General features: G+C 49.7%; 1 protein-coding gene across 1 annotated transcript in view; it reads left to right on the top strand.

Annotated features, from left to right (window-relative positions):
• Window positions 1-19,021, top strand: part of dnah7 (dynein, axonemal, heavy chain 7) — a 200,263-nt gene that overhangs the window by 96,059 nt on the left and 85,183 nt on the right. The window contains exons 36-40 of the mRNA XM_071356079.1: window positions 237-434; window positions 7,280-7,435; window positions 7,641-7,809; window positions 8,146-8,272; window positions 18,430-18,649. Of these exons, the coding sequence (XP_071212180.1) occupies window positions 237-434; window positions 7,280-7,435; window positions 7,641-7,809; window positions 8,146-8,272; window positions 18,430-18,649 (870 nt within the window). The remainder of the gene's footprint in view (window positions 1-236; window positions 435-7,279; window positions 7,436-7,640; window positions 7,810-8,145; window positions 8,273-18,429; window positions 18,650-19,021) is intronic.

The following is a 19,021-nucleotide window of genomic DNA, read 5'->3' as shown; positions in this document are numbered from 1 at the left end:
TTAAGGAGTGAGTACTACACCCAGTAATAAAATACTGTGCCACTTGACAACATCCATTCGCTATATCACTATCACAGTAAGGCAACTTCCATTGGGCTTAATTGAATTGTGTTTCCAGTGAGTGGATATCGAGTTGCTCTAAGACATGAAATGAGTAAGCGATCACTTTAAGGCCTAAATAAATTAACAGTTTGAGGTAATTTCTTTTTTTAATAAAATAATGTATTCTTCTACAGGGCCCAGGGAGGTGGGAGTTGTGGACTGACGAGTTGAAGATGGCGCCCACTATCCCCAAGGATGTGCATTTCAACGAGATCATTGTTCCCACGGAGAACACAGTGCGCTACACAGCTCTAATGGAGCTGCTTATCACCCACCAGAAGCCCACCATCTTCATCGGCCCCACAGGCACTGGCAAAAGTGTCTACATCATTGTGAGTGGCCTCTTATCTCAGTCATTATTTATCAATTATCTCAATCAGCCACTCAGCTGTGTCTCATTTTACACCAATTATTTCAATCAACCAATCAGTGTCTGATTTTACACCAGTCTCAACAATGGGTTTCAATAATGGCCTTGGAAGTTCTTACTTGGCTTGGTTTTCATGTTCCTTGTAAAAGCCTTTTCCATCCTCCCATTAATCCTCCAGTCCAGCTAATCGATTGATCAGATTTTCTGTACTGATTTTCTGACCCTATATTTCTCTATGTGCATTTAAGTGATGAGCCTGTAATAATTGCCTCAATGTTTGAGGTCACTTGCCTTAAACACATTACCTTCACAGTATATACGCACTCTTACTCTACCACCAACGGCATAATCAAACATATTGAATCAACCAGACACCACTAAAAGTGGCAGGTAGAAGTTAGCCTCCCCTTAGGCAACCCTAGCAGCCCCATATCACCTTAGGTACATCACCTGTCTGCCTGGTCTTCCTGTAGAAACATTAGCTTATAGATCAGACACCAGCTACTCTAATACTGCTCACTGGGGCTTCGTCTCCCCATCTAGCCCAGCTGTGCTCTGTCCGACAGAGCAGAACCGACTGCCTGTAACCATGCCTGGCAGAGCAGGGCGTCTCCGGTGTGCCAGGGGTGATAAACGAGAACCCGGCCTGGGCTCGACAGTGGGCACGCCCTGCCGACAGATACATTGTACGTGCTGCCGCCACTGCCAAGCTCTCCCGCCAGAGCGCTATTTTCGGCTCTGAGGAGGAGAGAGGTGTGACAGCGCAGGCCTCCAGATCCATCATTTTAACAGCCCCCATCCATTCTCTAGCTCGTTAACGTTCTACAAATGCTGCACTGGAATTATTATAAAACATTTTTCACTGGGGGGGGGGGGACTGTGTAGGGGGTCTCGGATGGTTGAGGGGCAGCTCTCGGGGAACTGTGGGGGGGGGGGTCTTGGAGGGCTGGTGGCCTGGCGGTTGGGAGCTTGGGCTGGCTGCTGATGGGTCGCTGGTTCGGGTCCCCGTTTTTGACCTTGTGGGAGATCTGTCGACGTGCCCTTGAGCAGGGCTTTGACCATCGTTGCTTCTGTGGGTTGCTCTGGATGGGAGTCTGTTAGATGACTGAATGTGATGTAGATGTTGAGCGGCTTTACTGCAAGTAATTTGTATGTTTTAAAAATATATGAATTTCATTCTTGTTTCCTGACCGATTCCACGTTGGGGGGATTTCACTAAGCATAAGACGTTTTAGTCGCGCAGTTTTGCATCTAATGTGTGACACATGGATTTCCCTAACTCCGTTTTAGACTAAACTGAGTTCATGAGCAAAATTATCCTATTTACACTTTGTAGTCTATTTTGACACTAGCATAACTGTTTCTGACTAATATCGATGCAGCATAGGCCGTTTTCAAAGGGATGCGTTGCTTTTTAAAGGCAGTCGCTCTTTAAGCATCAAATATGACGTTTCAGTAATGTTTATGAATGAATCATGATTAATGATGAGTGAGAAAGTTAGTTGCACAAATATCATACCCCTCCAAAAATGCTAATGTCCCCTGTTATTGTAATGGTGAGAGTTTAGCATGTCTTGGGGGTATGATATATGTGTGTCTGTAACTTTCTCACTCAACATTATTGACTATTCATTCAGGATTATTCATAATCTTGGAAGCATCCACATTAATTTAGAAGTGTTAAGAGACATATTATATTCTTATTTACAATACAAGTTACTGTAAGGGTTGCGGAACTGGTGGCAGTGAAGTCAGACGCAGGAGAGCAGAAATAGGTAATAGCCGGAGCAGTTTAATTTCAAAACCAACGGCAATAAACATTTAAAAAAATTACATGGGTACAAAACCCGACGCGCACCAGTAACAGTGCACAAGCACTTACGAACAAACAATTCCACACAAGGACATGGGGGGAACAGAGGGTTAAATGCACAACACTTAATGAGGGAAATGGAAACCAGATGTGTAGGAAAACAAGACAAAACAAATGGAAAATGAAAAGTGGATCGACGATGGCTAGAAGACCGGTGACGCCGACCGCCGAACACCGCTCAACAAGGAGAGGAAACAACTTCGGTGGAAGTCGTGACAGTACCCCCCCTTGACCGCGCGCCGACACCGGCCTCAGGGACGACCGAGGTCGAGGTGCAGGGCGATCCGGACGGAGAAGGTGGAACACCCGCAGCATTGAAGGGTCCAACACGTCCTCCACCGGAACCCAGCATCTCTCCTCCGGACCGTACCCCTCCCAGTCCACGAGGTACTGAAGGCCCCTCGCCCGACGTCTCAAATCCAGTATGGATCGAACGGAGTACGCCGGGGCCCCTCGATGTCCAGAGGGGGCGGAGGACCTCCCGCACCTCAGACTCCTGGAGCGGTCCAGCCACCACCGGCCTGAGGAGAAACACATGGAACGAGGGGTTAATACGGTATTCGGGGGGAAGTTGTAACCTGTAACTCACCTCGTTCAGTCTCCTCAGGACTTTAAATGGCCCCACAAACCGCGGACCCAGCTTCTGGCAGGGCAGGCGGAGGGGCAGGTTTCGGGTCGAGAGCCAGACCCAGACCCGGTCCTCACTGCAGTGACGGTCTGCGCCGGCTTTCTGGCGCAGCACGGCACGCTGAAGGTGAACATGGGCGGCGTCCCAGGTTTCCTCCGCTCGCCGGAACCAGTCGTCCACCGCAGGAGCCTCGGTCTGACTCTGATGGCAAGGAGCCAGAACCGGCTGATACCCCAGTACGCACTGGAAGGGGGAGAGGTTAGTGGCGGAGCGAGTTCTGCGCCATCTCTGCCCAGGGCACGAACCCTGCCCACTCCCCCGGCCGGTCCTGGCAATAAGACCTCAGAAACCTACCCACATCCTGGTTTTCTCTCTCCACCTGCCCGTTACTCTCGGGGTGAAAACCCAAGGTAAGGCTGATCGAGACCCCCAGACGTTCCATGAACGCCCTCCAGACCCTCGAAGTGAACTGGGGATCCCGATCAGACACTTTGTCCTCAGGCACCCCGTAGTGCCGAAAGACGTGTGTAAACAAGGCCTCCGCAGTCTGTAGGGCCGTTGGCAGACCGGGCAGCGGGAGGAGACGGCAGGACTTAGAGAAACGATCCATAACGACCAGGATCGTGGTATTTCCCTGTGATGGGGGGAGATCGGTCAGGAAATCGATCGACAGGTGTGACTATTGCCGCTGTGGAACGGGTAAGGGGTGTAGCTTACCTCTGGGCAGGTGCCTACGAGTCTTACACCTGGCGCACACCGAGCAGGAGGAAACATAAACCCTCACGTCCTTAGCCAAAGTGGGCCACCAGTACTTCCCACTGACAGCGCACCGTCCGACCGATGCCTGGATGACCAGAGGAGGGTGACGTGTGGGCCCAATAGATCAGCCGGTCACGGACTGCAGACAGAACGTACAGACGCCCAGCGGGACACTGGAGGGGAGCGTGCTCTGCACGCAACACCTGCTCAATGTCCGCGTCGAGCTCCCTCACCGGAGGCCGGGAGTATTGGGGTGGGATCCATGGGCCGCTCCTCTGTGTCATACAGCCGGGACAGTGCGTCTGCCTTCACGTTCTGGGAACCTGGTCTGTAAGAAAGGGTGAAAACAAAACGGTTGAAAAACATGGCCCACCTTGCCTGACGAGGGTTCTGTCTCCTCGCCGCCCGGATGTACTCCAGATTGCGGTGGTCAGTCCAGATGAGAAAAGGGTGTTTAGCCCCCTCAGGCCAATGTCTCCACGCCTTCAAAGCCTTGATGACAGCCAACAGCTCCCGGTCCCCCACATCATAGTTTCGCTCCGCCGGGCTGAGCTTCCTCGAGAAGAAGGCACAGGGCGGAGCTTCGGTGGCGTACCCGAGTGCTGAGAGAGCACGGCTCCTATCCCAGCCTCGGACCCGTCCACCTCCACTATGAATGCCAAAGAGGGATACAGGTTGGGCCAGCACGGGAGCTGAGGTAAACATAGCCCTCAGGTGACCAAAGGCCCTGTCTGCCTCAGCTGACCACTGCAAACGTACCAGTCCCCCCTTCAGCAGTGAGGTAATGGGAGCCGCTACCTGACCAAAACCCCGGATAAACCTCCGGTAGTAATTGGCAAACCCTAGAAACCGCTGCACCTCCTTTACCGTGGTGGGAGTCGGCCAATTACGCACAGCTGAGATGCGGTCACTCTCCATCTCCACAGCTGAGATGCGGTCACTCTCCATCTCCACCCCTGAGGTGGAAATGCGGTACCCTAGGAAGGAGACGGACTGATGGAAGAACAGACATTTCTCAGCTTTGGCATACAGGTCATGCTCCAATAGACAACCAAGCACCTTGCGCACCAGGGACACATGCTCGGTGCGTGTAGTGGAGTATATCAGAATGTCATCAAAATACACCACTACACCCTGCCCGTGCAGGTCCCGGAAAATCTTGTCTACAAAGGCTTGGAAGACTGATGGAGCAGTCATCAACCCGTACAGCATGACAAGGTACTCATAATGCCCTGAGGTCGTACTGAACGCCGTCTTCCACTCGTCTCCCTCCCGGATACGCACCAGGTTGTAAGCACTCCTGAGATCAAGTTTGGTGAAGAGGCGCGCCCCGTTTATTGAGGCGCGCCCCGTTTATCGATCAGGGCCCTGTCGTTCCATCCTGCTCCGGAGGCCAGGGTCCGAAAGTCCAAAGCGATCTACTGTGTGCTCCTCATCCCCTGCCGTAGGTGGAAAAGACGTTCACCCACCGCTCTGCCCTCGGGCGGGTGGTCGAAGACTGCCCGGAAACGACGTGTGAACTCCTCAAAGTGGTACAGCACCGCATCTCCTTCCACCCACACGGCGTTGGCCCACTCCAGGGCTTTCCCCGAGAGACAGGAGACAAGGGCGGACACCCTCTCACGGCCCGAAGGAGCCGGGTGGACGGTTGCCAGGTATATCTCCAACTGCAGCAGGAAACCCTGGCAGCGGGCAGCCGTCCCATCGTACTCCCCGGGGAGGGTGAGGCAAATCCCACTGGAACCGGGTGCAGGGGAGGCCCCTGTTGTGCTGGGGGAGGCGCTGGAGGAACTCCCTGTCTCTCCCAGCGGTCCATGGTTTGGACAACGTGGTCCATGGCGGCGCCGAGATGGTGGATCATCGCCTCTTGCTCCAGGACGCACTCCTCGACCCTTATACCAGGGGCACCTGCTCATGCTGACTCCATATGGGTGGTGTGGAATTCTGTAAGGGTTGCGGAACTGGTGGCTGTGAAGTCAGATGCAGGAGAGCAGAAGTGGGTAATAGCCGGAGCAGTTTAATTTCAAAACCAACAGCAATAAAATAAAATAAATACAAGGGTACAAACCCGACGCGCACCAGTAACATAGTGCACAAGCACTTACAAACAAACAATTCCACACAAGGACATGGTGTCACGTTCACTGTCTTCGAACTCCCTGTCATAGATGAGCCAATGCGCAGCGTGCATGTAATTCCACATTACTTTTTATCGTAGTGAAACCTTCACAAAAATAACAGGTAAACAGAAACAAACGTGACGCAACCGTGGCGCACACAAACACACACGAAAAAATGAATAATTACCCACAACATTAGGTGGGAAAAAGGCTGCCTAAGTATGATTCCCAATCAGAGACAACGATAGACAGCTGCCTCTGATTGGGAACCACACTCGGCCAAAAGCAAAGAAAAAGAAACATAGAATGCCCACCCAAATCACACCCTGACCTAACCAAATAGAGAAAAAAAAGGCTCTCTAAGGTCAGGGCGTGACAGTACCCCCCCGAAGGTGTGGACTCCGGCCGCAAAACCTGACTCTAAAGGGGAGGGTCCGGGTGGGCATCTATCCTCGGTGGCGGTTCCGGTTCGGGACGTAGCCCCCGCTCCTCACGCTGATCCCTCCGCTTCCGTGGAACCAGACCGTGGATCGTCGCCGGAGACTCTGGACTGTGGATCGTTGCCCGAGGAACCGGACCGTGGATCATCGCCGGATGCTCTGGATTGGGAACCCCCGCTGGAGGCTCTGGACTGCAGACCGCCGCTGGAGGCTCTGGACTGCGGACCGCCGCTGGAGGCTCTGGACTGCGGACCGCCGCTGGAGGCTCCGGACTGCGGACCGTTGCTGGAGACTCCGGTCTGCGGACCGTCGCTGGAGGCTCCGGAATGGGGACCGTTGCTGGAGGCTCCGGACTGGGGACCGTCGCTGCAGGCTCCGTGCAGGGGATCGTCCCTACAGGCTCCGGGCCATGGATCATCACTGGAGGATACTGAGAAAGTACTTACTGTAGTAGGTGCAAGAAAAAGCTCTCATTGTAAAAGCATAATTTTTAAAAATCCAATTCCTAGAACACTACAAGAGGTACTCAAAATACCAGCTTGAGACGAGCAAAACAGAAGAGTGTTGCGTAATAAGCGTTCTTATTTTCCAGTTAAGATTCATAATATCCTAAATCTTCTGTGGTCATACAATCAAAATAATAGTAATTAGTCAACTCACAATGCATGACTAGGCTATTTGATTACATTACCTCAAACTCAAATTTAGGGACTGTAGTTTAGACTATCCCCTCAACTCCCCACTCAAAAGGAATTGGTGCAAAGGACCATGAATCTCAAAGAACCATCTGAAACAGCTGTTATAGTCACAAAGGAAAAACACTTTTTACACTACAGTGCCAACACGAACCGATCTGCGCTGGCTCATATATTTTCTCTTCAACTTTTCAACAGTTCTCACCAGGACTGGTTCTAGCTACTATGAAGAATGTTTAACCAACAGCTCAGTAGTGTGAAACAACCCTAACTTCCCACAAACTCTCTGCAGGACTTTCTGTTGAACCGTCTGAATAAGGATCTATATAGCCCCCTGATGATTAACTTCTCAGCACAGACCACAGCCGCCCAGACACAGAACATCATCATGTCAAAGCTGGATAAGCGCCGCAAAGGGGTGTACGGCCCACCCATGGGCAAGAGAACGGTAGGTTCGCCAGGCTGTGTGTGTGTGTGTGTGCACATGGATGCGTGCGTGCATGAGTGACTGACATTGTCATGTGTGTATGTGTTTAATTCTTGAATGATAATAATGGCGTTGATAAGTCCTTGATGTAGTGTTATGCTGACATTGAAGAGTAGTATTGCAGCAGAGTGAGAGACATTGTAATATAAGTTCTTTATTTGTCCAGGTGGTGTTTGTGGACGATGTGAACATGCCGGCCAGGGAGACGTACGGGGCCCAGCCCCCCGTGGAGCTGCTGCGTCAGTGGCTGGACCACTGGAACTGGTACGACATGAAGGACTGCTCCATGATCAAGCTGGTGGACATCCAGATCATGTGCGCCATGGGGCCGCCCGGTGAGTCTAGCACGTACAGCTCAGCTGCCCCTTTACTGAGTTTATTTGCTCACACTTTTTTTCACAACACTATTCAGCAGTTGCTGTTTATTTAAAGACCCATTTTTATTCAATGTATTATTATTGCTCTTTCTTAGGGGGGCATTGAAAGAAGCGTTTAAAAGGTTTACATGCTATCACAGTCATTTGTCCCAAGTGCGCTTTCTACGTTTTCTAACTCTGTGCCCCTATGGAAACTGATTTGAGAATTTGGGGAGGGTGAGATGGTCTTAGATCTGAGCCTAAGGGCACCTTCTACTGAAAGCCATTTTCAAAGCATTGGATTTCTGCCCTCAGGTGGTGGGAGAAACCCAATCACAGCCCGCTACCTACGCCACTTAAACACGGTCACCATCAACGACTTTGACGAGAAGACCATGTACACAATTTTCTCCAGAATCATGGACTGGCACCTCACTATAAGGTAACAATATAGTGTTGCTGAGAAGTTAGCCCTCTCTTCAGCAACATAGATATATAGTTCAGCCTAGATATACAGTACATATTTAGGCCTAGACCTAACCTCCTAGACAAATAAACCCTTTTCGGGTCGTTCCACCTCAAATAGCACAAGAAAGAGAATTTCGATGTGGTATGTATTTTGCAATGTTCTGTACTTTGTCATGTACACTCCTATATTCTTGTATTCACATATTAACATTACTCCCATCTTTCAACACGCATGTTTTCACGAGTAAATTGTCATGTAAATTGTAAAAACAAACCTGCATGATTGAAGGTAATGAGGTTCAAAGCCTGGCTACATCTTCTCAAATTACTATATGGCACTTTTATTTCCAGGTTTTGCCAAAGGGGGGTGTGTTCTGTTGATAGTATTGACAGACAGCTGTAAGAATATTAAAAGATAAATATACAATGCAGAGAACTAAAGATCAATGGAACTAGTTGTTTTTCTTTAATGGGGAACTGAAGATTAATGGGTCAGGGACATGGGTTGTTTTTCAGTTCAACAACTGTTTATAATCTGTGAAGGGGTTCCAGGCCGGGACTCATACAGTTAAAAATCTAATCAAATGTATTTATAAAGCCCCTCTTACATCAGCTGATATCCCAAAGTGCTGTACAGAAACCCAGCCTAAAACCCCAAACAGCAAGCAATGCAGGTGAAGAAGCACGGTGGCTAGGAAAAACTCCCTAGAAAAGCCAGAACATAGAAAGAAACCTAGAGAGGAACCAGGCTATGAGGGGTGGCCAGTCCTCTTCTGGCTGTGCCGGGTGGAGATTATAACAGAACATGGCCAAGATGTTCAAATGTTCATAGATGACCAGCAGGGTCAAATAATAATGATCACAGTGGTTGTCGAGGGTGCAACAGGTCAGCACCTCAGGAGTAAATGTCAGTTGGCTTTTCATAGCCGATCGTTCAGAGTATCTCTACCACTCCTGCTGTCTCTAGAGAGTTGAAAACAGCAGGTCTGGGACAGGTAGCACGTCCGGTGAACAGGTCAGTGTTCCATAGCCGCAGGCAGAATAGTTGAAACTGGAGCAGCAGCAGGGCCAGGTGGACTGGGGACAGCAAGGAGTCATCAGGCCAGGTAGTCCTGAGGCATGGTCCTAGGGCTCAGGTCCTCCGAGAGAGAAAAAGAAAGAAAGAGAGAATTAGTGAGAGCATACTTAAATTCACACAGGACACCGGATAAGACAGGAGAAATACTCCAGATATAACAGACTGACCCTAGCCCCCCGACACATGAACTACTGATGCATAAATACTGGAGGCTGAGACAGGAGGGGTCGGGAGACACTGTGGCCCCATGCGACGATACCCCCGGACAGGGCCAAACAGGCAGGATATCACCCCACCCACTTTGCCAAAGCACAGCCCCCACACCACTAGAGGGATATCTTCTACCACCAACTTACCATCCTGAGACAAGGTCGAGTATAGCTCACAAATATTTCCGCCACGGCAAAACCCAAGGGGGGTGCCAACCCAGAAAGGAAAATCACGTCAGTGACTCAACCCACTCAAGTGACGCACCCCTCCTAAGGACGGCATGGAAAAGCGCCAGTAAGCCAGTGACTCTAACCCTATTACAGGGGGTGAGGCAGAGAATCCCAGTGGAGAGAGGGGAACCGGCCAAGCAGAGACAGCAAGGGCGGTTCGTTGCTCCAGTGCCTTTCCGTTCACCTTCACACTCCTGGGCCAGACTACACTCAATCATAGGACCTACTGAAGAGATGAGTCTTCAATAAAGACTTAAAGGTTGAGACCTAGTCTGTGTCTCTCACATGGATAGGCAGACCATTCCATAAATATGGAGCGCTATAGGAGAAAGCCCTGCCTGCAGCTGTTTGCTTAGACATTCTAGGGACAGTTAGGAGGCCTGCGTCTTGTGACCGTAACGTATGTGTAGGTATGTACGGCGGGACCAAATCGGAAAGATAGGTAGGAGCAAGCCCATGTAATGCTTTGTAGGTTAGCAGTAAAACCTTGAAATCAGCCCTTGCCTTAACAGGAAGCCAGTGTAGAGAGGCTAGCACTGGAGTAATATGATAAACATTTTGGGTTCTAGTCAAGATTCTAGCAGCCGTGTTTTGCACTAACTGAAGTTTATTTAGTGCTTTATCTGGGTACCCGGAAAGTAGAGCATTGCAGTAGTCTAACCTAGAAGTGACAAAAGCATGGATTAGTTTTTCTGCATAATTTCTGGACAGAAAGTTTCTGATTTTTGCAATGTTACGTAGATGGAAAAAAGCTGTCCTTGAAACAGTCTTGATATGTTTGTCAAAAGAGAGATCAGGGTCCAGAGTAATGCAGAGGTCCTTCACAATTTCATTTGAGACGACTGTACAACCATCAAGATTAATTGTCAGATTCAACAAAAAATATCTTTGTTTCTTGGGACCTAGAACAAGCGTCTCTGTTTTGTCTGAGTTTTAAAGTAGAACATTTGCATCCATCCACTTCCTTATGTCTGAAACACAGGCTTCCAGCAAGGGCCATTTTGGGCCTTCACCATGTTTCATCGAAATGTACAGATGTGTGTCGTCCGCATAGCAGTGAAAGTTAACATTATGTTTCCGAATGACATCACCAAAAGGTAAAATATATAGCGAAAACAATAGTGGTCCTAAAACGGAACCTTGAAGAACACCGAAATTTACAGTTGATTTGTCTGAGGACAAACCATCCACAGAGACAAACTGATATCTTTCCGACAGATAAGATCTAAACCAGGCCAGAACTTGTACGTGTAGACCAATTTGGGCTTCCGATCTCTCCAAAAGAATGTGGTGATCGATGGTATCAAAAGCAGCACTAAGGCCTAGGAGCACGAGGACAGATGCAGAGCCTCGGTCTGACGCCATTAAAAGGTCATTTACCACCTTCACAAGTGCAGACTCAGTGCTATGATGTGGTCTAAATCCAGACTGAAGCATTTCGTATATATTGTTTGTCTTTAGGAAGGCAGTAAATTGATGTGCAACAGCTTTTTCAATTTATTTTGAGAGGAATGGGAGATTTGATATAGGCCAATAGTTTTTTATATTTTCCTGGTCAAATTTAGGCTTTTTCAAGAGAGGCTTTATTACTGCCACTTTTAGTGAGTTTGGTACACATCCGGTGGATAGAGAGACGTTTATTATGTTCAACATAGGAGTGCCATGCACAGGAAGCAGCTCTTTCCGTAGTTTAGTTGGAATAGGGTCCAGTATGCAGCTTGAAGGTTTAGATGCCATGATTATTTTCATCATTGTGTCAAGATATTTAGTACTTAAACACTTGAGTGGCTCCCTTGATCCTAGGTCCTGGCAGAGTTGTGTAGACTCAGGACAACTGAGCTTTGGAGGAATATGCAGGTTTAAAGAGGAGTCCGTAATTTTCTTTCTAATGATCATGACCTTTTCCTCAAAGAAGTTCATTAATTTATTACTGCTGAAGTGAAAGCCATCCTCTCTTTGGGAATGCTGCTTTTTAGTTAGCTCTGCGACAGTATCGTTCTTATTTTCCTCAATGAAGTTGGAAAAATAGGATGATCGAGCAGCAGTGAGGGCTCTTCTATACTGCACGGTACTGTCTTTCCAAGCTAGTCGGAAGACTTCCAGTTTAGTGTGGCACCATTTCCGTTCCAATTTTCTGGAAGCTTGCTTCAGAGCTCGGGTATTTTCTGTATACCAGGGAGCTAGTTTCTTATGACAAATGTTTATTGTTTTTACTGGTGCGACTGCATCTAGGGTATTGCGCAAGGTTAAATTGAGTTCCTCAGTTAGGTGGTTAACTGATTTTTGTCCTCTGACGTCCTTGGGTAGGCGGAGGTATTCTGGAAGGGCATCTAGAAATCTTTGGGTTATCCAAGAATTTATAGCATGACTTTTGATGATCCTTGGTTGGGGTCTGAGCAGATTATTTGTTGTGATTGCAATCGTAATAAAATGGTGGTCCGATAGTCCAGGATTATGAGGAAAAACATTAAGATCCACAACCCTTATTCCACAGGACAAAACTAGGTCCAGAGTATGACTGTGGTAGTGAGTAGGTCCGGAGACATGTTGGACAAAACCCACTGAGTCAATGATGGCTCCGAAAGCCTTTTGGAGTGGGTCTGTGGACTTTTCCATGTGAATATTAAAGTCACCAAAAATGTGAATATTATCTGCCATGACTACAAGGTCCGATAGGAATTCAGGGAACTCAGTGAGGAACACTGTATATGGCCCAGGAGGCCTGTAAACAGTAGCTATAAAAAGTGATTGAGTAGGCTGCATAGACTTCATGACTAAAAGCTCAAAAGACAAAAAAACGTATTTATTTTGTAAATTGAAATTTCCTATCATAAATGTTAGCAACACCTCCACCTTTACGGGATGCGCGGGGGATATGGTCACTAGTGTAACCAGGAGGTGAGGCCTCATTTAACACAGTAAATTCATCAGGCTTAAGCCATGTTTCAGTCAGGCCAATCACATCAAGATTATGATGACATTGACTATAACTGCCTTTGAAGTGAGGGATCTAACATTAAGTAGCCATATTTTGAGATGTGAGGTATCACGATCTCTTTCAATAATGGTAGGAATGGAGGAGGTCTTTATTCTAGTGAGATTGCTAAGGCGAACACCGCCATGTTTAGTTTTCCCAACCTAGGTCGAGGCACAGACACGGTCTCAATGGGGATAGCTGAGCTGACTACACTGACTGTGCTAGTGGCAGACTGTCACGATCGTCGTAGTGAGGAGACCAAGGCGCAGCGTGTGAGAAATACATCTTCCTTTTATTTAGACGAAGACGTAACACGAAACAAAACACTCTTACAACAAAACTAACAAAACAAACAAACGACCGTGAAGCTATAAACAAAAGTGCACACACAAGCTACTCACGTTCAACATAGACAATTACCCACATAAACCTAGTGCCTATGGCTGCCTTAAATATGGCTCCCAATCAGAGACAATTAATGACATCTGTCTCTGATTGAGAACCATTCAGGCAACCATAGACACAGCTAGACACCTATATTAAACACAAACCCATCTACTCTATTTAACCCCCTAAACCATACAACCACCTTAGACACTACAAAAACACATACATTCCCCATGTCACACCCTGACCTAACTAAAATAATAAAGAAAACAAAGAATACTAAGGCCAGGGTGTGACAGTACCCCCCCCCTCCCAAAGGTGCGGACTCCGGCCGCAGAACCTGAAACAGAAGGGGAGGGTCCGGGGTGGCCCCCATCATGGCGGCGGCTCGGGCGCGGGACGAGGCCCCCACTCCACCATTGTCAATACCCGCTTTGGTGGCGCCTCTGGAGCGGCGAACCTTGTAGCAAGTCCTGGACTGAAGACCATCCCAGAGGGCGCCACCGGACTGAGGGGTAGCTCCGGACTGAGGGGTAGCTCCGGACTGAGGGGTAGCTCCGGACTGAGGGGTAGCTCCGGACTGAGGGGTAGCTCCGGACTGAGGGGTAGCTCCGGACTGGAGGGCAGCACATGACTGGAGGGCAGCACATGACTGGAGGGCAGCACATGACTGGAGGGCAGCACATGACTGGAGGGCAGCACATGACTGGAGGGCAGCTCATGACTGGAGGGCAGCTCCGGACTGAGGGACGGCAGCTCCGGACTGAGGGACGGATCTGGCTGCTCATGGCTGGCTGACGGATCTGGCTGCTCATGGCTGGCTGACGGATCTGGCTGCTCATGGCTGGCTGACGGATCTGGCTGCTCATGGCTGGCTGACGGATCTGGCTGCTCATGGCTGGCTGACGGATCTGGCTGCTCATGGCTGGCTGACGGATCTGGCTGCTCATGGCTGGCTGACGGATCTGGCTGCTCATGGCTGGCTGACGGATCTGGCTGCTCATGGCTGGCTGACGGATCTGGCTAATCATGGCTGGCTGACGGATCTGGCTAATCATGGCTGGCTGACGGATCTGGCTGCTCATGGCTGGCTGACGGATCTGGCTGCTCATGGCTAACTGACGGATATGGCTGCTCATGGCTGGCTGACGGATGTGGCTGCTCATGGCTGGCTGACGGATGTGGCTGCTCATGGCTGGCTGACGGATGTGGCTGCTCATGGCTGGCTGACGGATGTGGCTGCTCATGGCTGGCTGACGGATCTGGCTGCTCATGGCTGGCTGACGGATCTGGCTGCTCATGGCTGGCTGACGGATCTGGCTGCTCATGGCTGGCTGACGGATCTGGCTGCTCATGGCTGGCTGACGGATCTGGCTGCTCATGGCTGGCTGACGGATCTGGCTGCTCATGGCTGGCTGACGGATCTGGCTGCTCATGGCTGGCTGACGGATCTGGCTGCTCATGGCTGGCTGACGGATCTGGCTGATCCTGGCTGGCTGGCGGCTCTGGCGGATCCTGGCTGGTTGGCGGCTCTGGCGGATCCTGGCTGGTTGGCGGCTCTGGCGGATCCTGGCTGGTTGGCGGCTCTGGCGGATCCTGGCTGGTTGGCGGCTCTGGCGGATCCTGGCTGGTTGGCGGCTCTGGCGGATCCTGGCTGGTTGGCGGCTCTGGCGGATCCTGGCTGGTTGGCGGCTCTGGCGGATCCTGGCTGGTTGGCGGCTCTGGCGGATCCTGGCTGGTTGGCGGCTCTGGCGGATCCTGGCTGGTTGGCGGCTCTGGCGGATCCTGGCTGGTTGCCGGCTCTGGCGGATCCTGGCTGGTTGCCGGCTCTGGCGGATCCTGGCTGGTTGCCGGCTCTGGCGGATCCTGGCTGGTTGCCGGCTCTGGCGGATCCTGGCTGGTTGCCGGCTCTGGCGGATCCTGGCTGGTTGGCGGCTCTGGCGGATCCTGACTGACGAACGGCTCTGACGGCTCGGGACAGACGGGCGGCTCTGACGGCTCGGGACAGACGGGCGGCTCTAATGGCGCTGGGCAGACGGATGGCTCAGATGGCGCTGGGCAGACGGATGGCTCAGAAGGCGCTGGGCAGACGGATGGCTCAGAAGGCGCTGGGCAGACGGATGGCTCAGAAGGCGCTGGGCAGACGGATGGCTCAGAAGGCGCTGGGCAGATGGATAGCTCAGATGGCGCTGGGCAGACGGCAGACTCTGGCCGGCTGAGGCGCACTGTAGGCCTGGTGCGTGGTACCGGAACTGGAGGTACCGGGCTAAGGACACGCACCTTCAGGCTAGTGCGGGGAGAAGGAACAGGGCATACTGGACCCTGGATACGCACATTAGACCTAGTGCGTGTTGCCGGCACTGGTGGTACCGGGCTGAAGACACACATCTCAGGGCTAGTGCGGGGAGCAGCAACAGGACGCACAGGACTCTGGGGACACACAGGAGGCTTGGTGCGTGGTGTAGGCACTGGTGGTAATGGGCTGGAGACACGCACCACAAGGCTAGTGCGTGGAGGAGGAACAGGGCTCTGGAGACGCACAGGAAGCCTGGTGCGTGGTGTAGGCACTGGTGGTACTGGGCTGGGGCGGGGAGGTGGCGCCGGAAATACCGGACCGTGTAGGCGTACTGGCTCCCTTGAACACTGAGCCTGCCCAACCTTACCTGGTTGTATGCTCCCCGTCGCCCGACCAGTGCGGGGAGGTGGAATAACCCGCACCGGGCTATGTAGGCGAACCGGGGACACCATGCGTAAGGCTGGTGCCATGTAAGCCGGCCCGAGGAGACGCACTGGTGGCCAGATGCGTTGGGCCGGCTTCATGACATCCGGCTCAATCCTCAATCTAGCCCTACCAGTGCGGGGAAGTGGAATAACCCGCACCGGGCTATGAACACGTACAGGAGACACCATGCGCTCTACTGCGTAACACGGTGTCTGCCCGTACTCTCGCTCTCCACGGTAAGTACAGGGAGTATGCGCAGGTCTCCTACCTGACTTCGCCACACTCCCTTTCAGCCCCCCCCCCCAAGAAATTTTTGGGTTGTACTCACGGGCCTCCAGCCTTGCTTCCGTGCTGCCTCCTCATATCGCCTCCTCTCGGCTTTAGCTGCCTCCAGCTCTTCACGAGGGAGGCGATATTCTCCGGGTTGTGCCCAAGGTCCCTTTCCATCTAATATCTCCTCCCATGTCCATGAATCCTGTGTAGGTGGGTCCTGTTGCTGTTTCACATGCTGCTTGGTCCTTTGGTGGGTAATTCTGTCACGATCGTCGTAGTGAGGAGACCAAGGCGCAGCGTGTGAGAAATACATCTTCCTTTTATTTAGACGAAGACGTAACACGAAACGAAACACTCTTACAACAAAACTAACAAAACAAACAAACGACCGTGAAGCTATAAACGAAAGTGCACACACAAGTTACTTACGTTCAACATAGACAATTACCCACATAAACCTAGTGCCTATGGCTGTCTTAAATATGGCTCCCAATCAGAGACAATTAATGACATCTGTCTCTGATTGAGAACCATTCAGGCAACCATAGACACAGCTAGACACCTATATTAAACACAAACCCATCTACTCTATTTAACCCCCTAAACCATACAACCACCTTAGACACTACAAAAACACATACATTCCCCATGTCACACCCTGACCTAACTAAAATAATAAAGAAAACAAAGAATACTAAGGCCAGGGTGTGACACAGACTCCACTAAGCTGGCAGGCTGGCTAACAGCCTGCTGAAGTCGGAAGTTTACATACACCTTAGCCAAATACATTTAAACTCAGTTTTTCACAATTCCTGACATTTAATCCTCATAAAAATTCCCTAGTAAAAATTCCCTCTTATTCTGAAATGTCAGAATAATAGTAGAGAGAATGATTTATTTCAGCTTTTATTTATTTCATCACATTCTCAGTGGGTCAAAAGTTTACATACCCTCAATTAGTATTTGGTAACATTGCCTTTAAATTGTTTAACTTGGGTCAAACGTTTCGGGTAGCCTTCCACAAGCTTCCCACAATAAGTTGAGTGAATTTCGGCCCATTCCTCCTGACAGAGCTGGTGTAACTGAGTCAGGTTTGACGGCCTCCTTGCTCGCACACGCTTTTTCAGTTTTGCCCACATTTTCTATAGGATTGAGGTCAGGGCTTTGTGATTCTTTTGTACCTGTTTCCTCCAGCATCTTCACAAGGTCCTTTGCTGTTGTTCTGGGATTGATTTGCACTTTTCGCAAAACAAAGTACGTTCATCTCTAGGAGACAGAACGCGTCTCCTTGCTGAGCAGTATGACGGCTGCGTAGTCCTATGGTGTTTATACTTGCATACTATTGTTTGTACAGATGAACGTGGTACCTTCAGGCATTTGGAAATTTTTCCCAAGGATGAACCAGACTTGTGGAGGTCTACATTTCTTAATTCTGAGGTTTTGGCTGATTTATTTTGATTTTCCCATGATGTCAAGCAAAGAGGCACTGAGTTTGAAGGTAGGCCTTTAAATACATCCACAGGTACACCTCCAATTGTCTTAAATGCCTATCAGAAGCGTCTAAAGCCATGACATCATTTTCTGGAATTTTCCAAGCTGTTTAAAGGCACAGTCAACTTTTGACCCACTGGAATTGTGATACAGTGAATTATAAGTGAAATAATCTGTCTGTAAACAATTGTTGGAAAAATTACTTGTGTCATGCGCAAAGTATATGTCCTTACCGACTTGCCAAAACTATAGTTTGTTAACAAGAAATTTGTGGAGTGGTTGAAAAACAAGTTTTAATGACTCCAACCTAAGTTTATTTAAACTTCCGACTTCAACTGTAGCTATGTGTGTCAAGTTGTCATTGGTCCAAATGATCTATACATTGAAGCTGACATGGGATACTTTGTATTTTCACCATTGGCCCAATTTTTCTGCAATGAATTCTAATGGGTCAACCACAGGCTAGGTTTTGGTTTAAACTACATCCTGTCTCTTTGTTCAGTGGAGAAACAATGAGAACAGAGAACAATGAACATCAACCATCCACTTTCCAGCATAACAACTATGATTTGTTCTCTTTAAATAAATATATTTATCTCCCCTTGATTTGCTTTGGGGTCTGTGTTGTTGAAGAATTGCTAACACGGCTGAGGCTATAGTGTGTGTGTAAGTGTGCGTGTGTGTGTGCGCATGTGGAACGTTTGCACAATTGTTATTGCGTGTTTATAATATAATTTATGACTCCTCACCTCTTCCTCACCAGGTTTGCTTTCCCCAAGCCATTTGCAACACTGACCGCTCAGATCATCAATGGCACAATGTCTGTGTACCAGGAGGCCACCAAGAACCTGCTGCCAACCCCAGCCAAGTCCCACTACCTTTTTAACCTGCGAGACTTCTCCCGCGTCATCCAGGGCATCTGTCTGTCCCGACCTGAAACAGCTGAGAACCCCAGCGCCATCAAGCGCCTCTGGGTGCATGAGGTATGTATACAGGGCTCAGTATTCATGCTTGCCCGGGACAGGTAAAACATAAATAATTCAGACAAGCAGAACATAGATGTAAAGTAAAAAAATACTGGATCTGGCTCGCCTGGCACCGACGATCATACTACGCTCAAAGACGCTTAGGTCACTTGTTTTGCCCTTTCTGACGTTCAATCGAACAGTACCTGAATAAACTGGCCCATGAGTCTATATTCTCAAGGTTCTAACAAATCATGACGTGTAAATTGTAATAATATTCAGGGGCCCGTTGCACCAGTTGGTCTTAAGTGGGTCGTAACTTTATTTCCAGCGTAAAATGTGCTCTATGCCAGGCCCAAAAATTATACCTGTTGCTCCCACCTGGGTGTA

The sequence above is a fragment of the Salvelinus alpinus genome, chromosome 20 (assembly GCF_045679555.1).
Source record: "Salvelinus alpinus chromosome 20, SLU_Salpinus.1, whole genome shotgun sequence".
In the NCBI taxonomy this organism is placed as follows: domain Eukaryota; kingdom Metazoa; phylum Chordata; class Actinopteri; order Salmoniformes; family Salmonidae; genus Salvelinus; species Salvelinus alpinus.
This window is presented reverse-complemented; position numbering and strand designations above follow the sequence as displayed.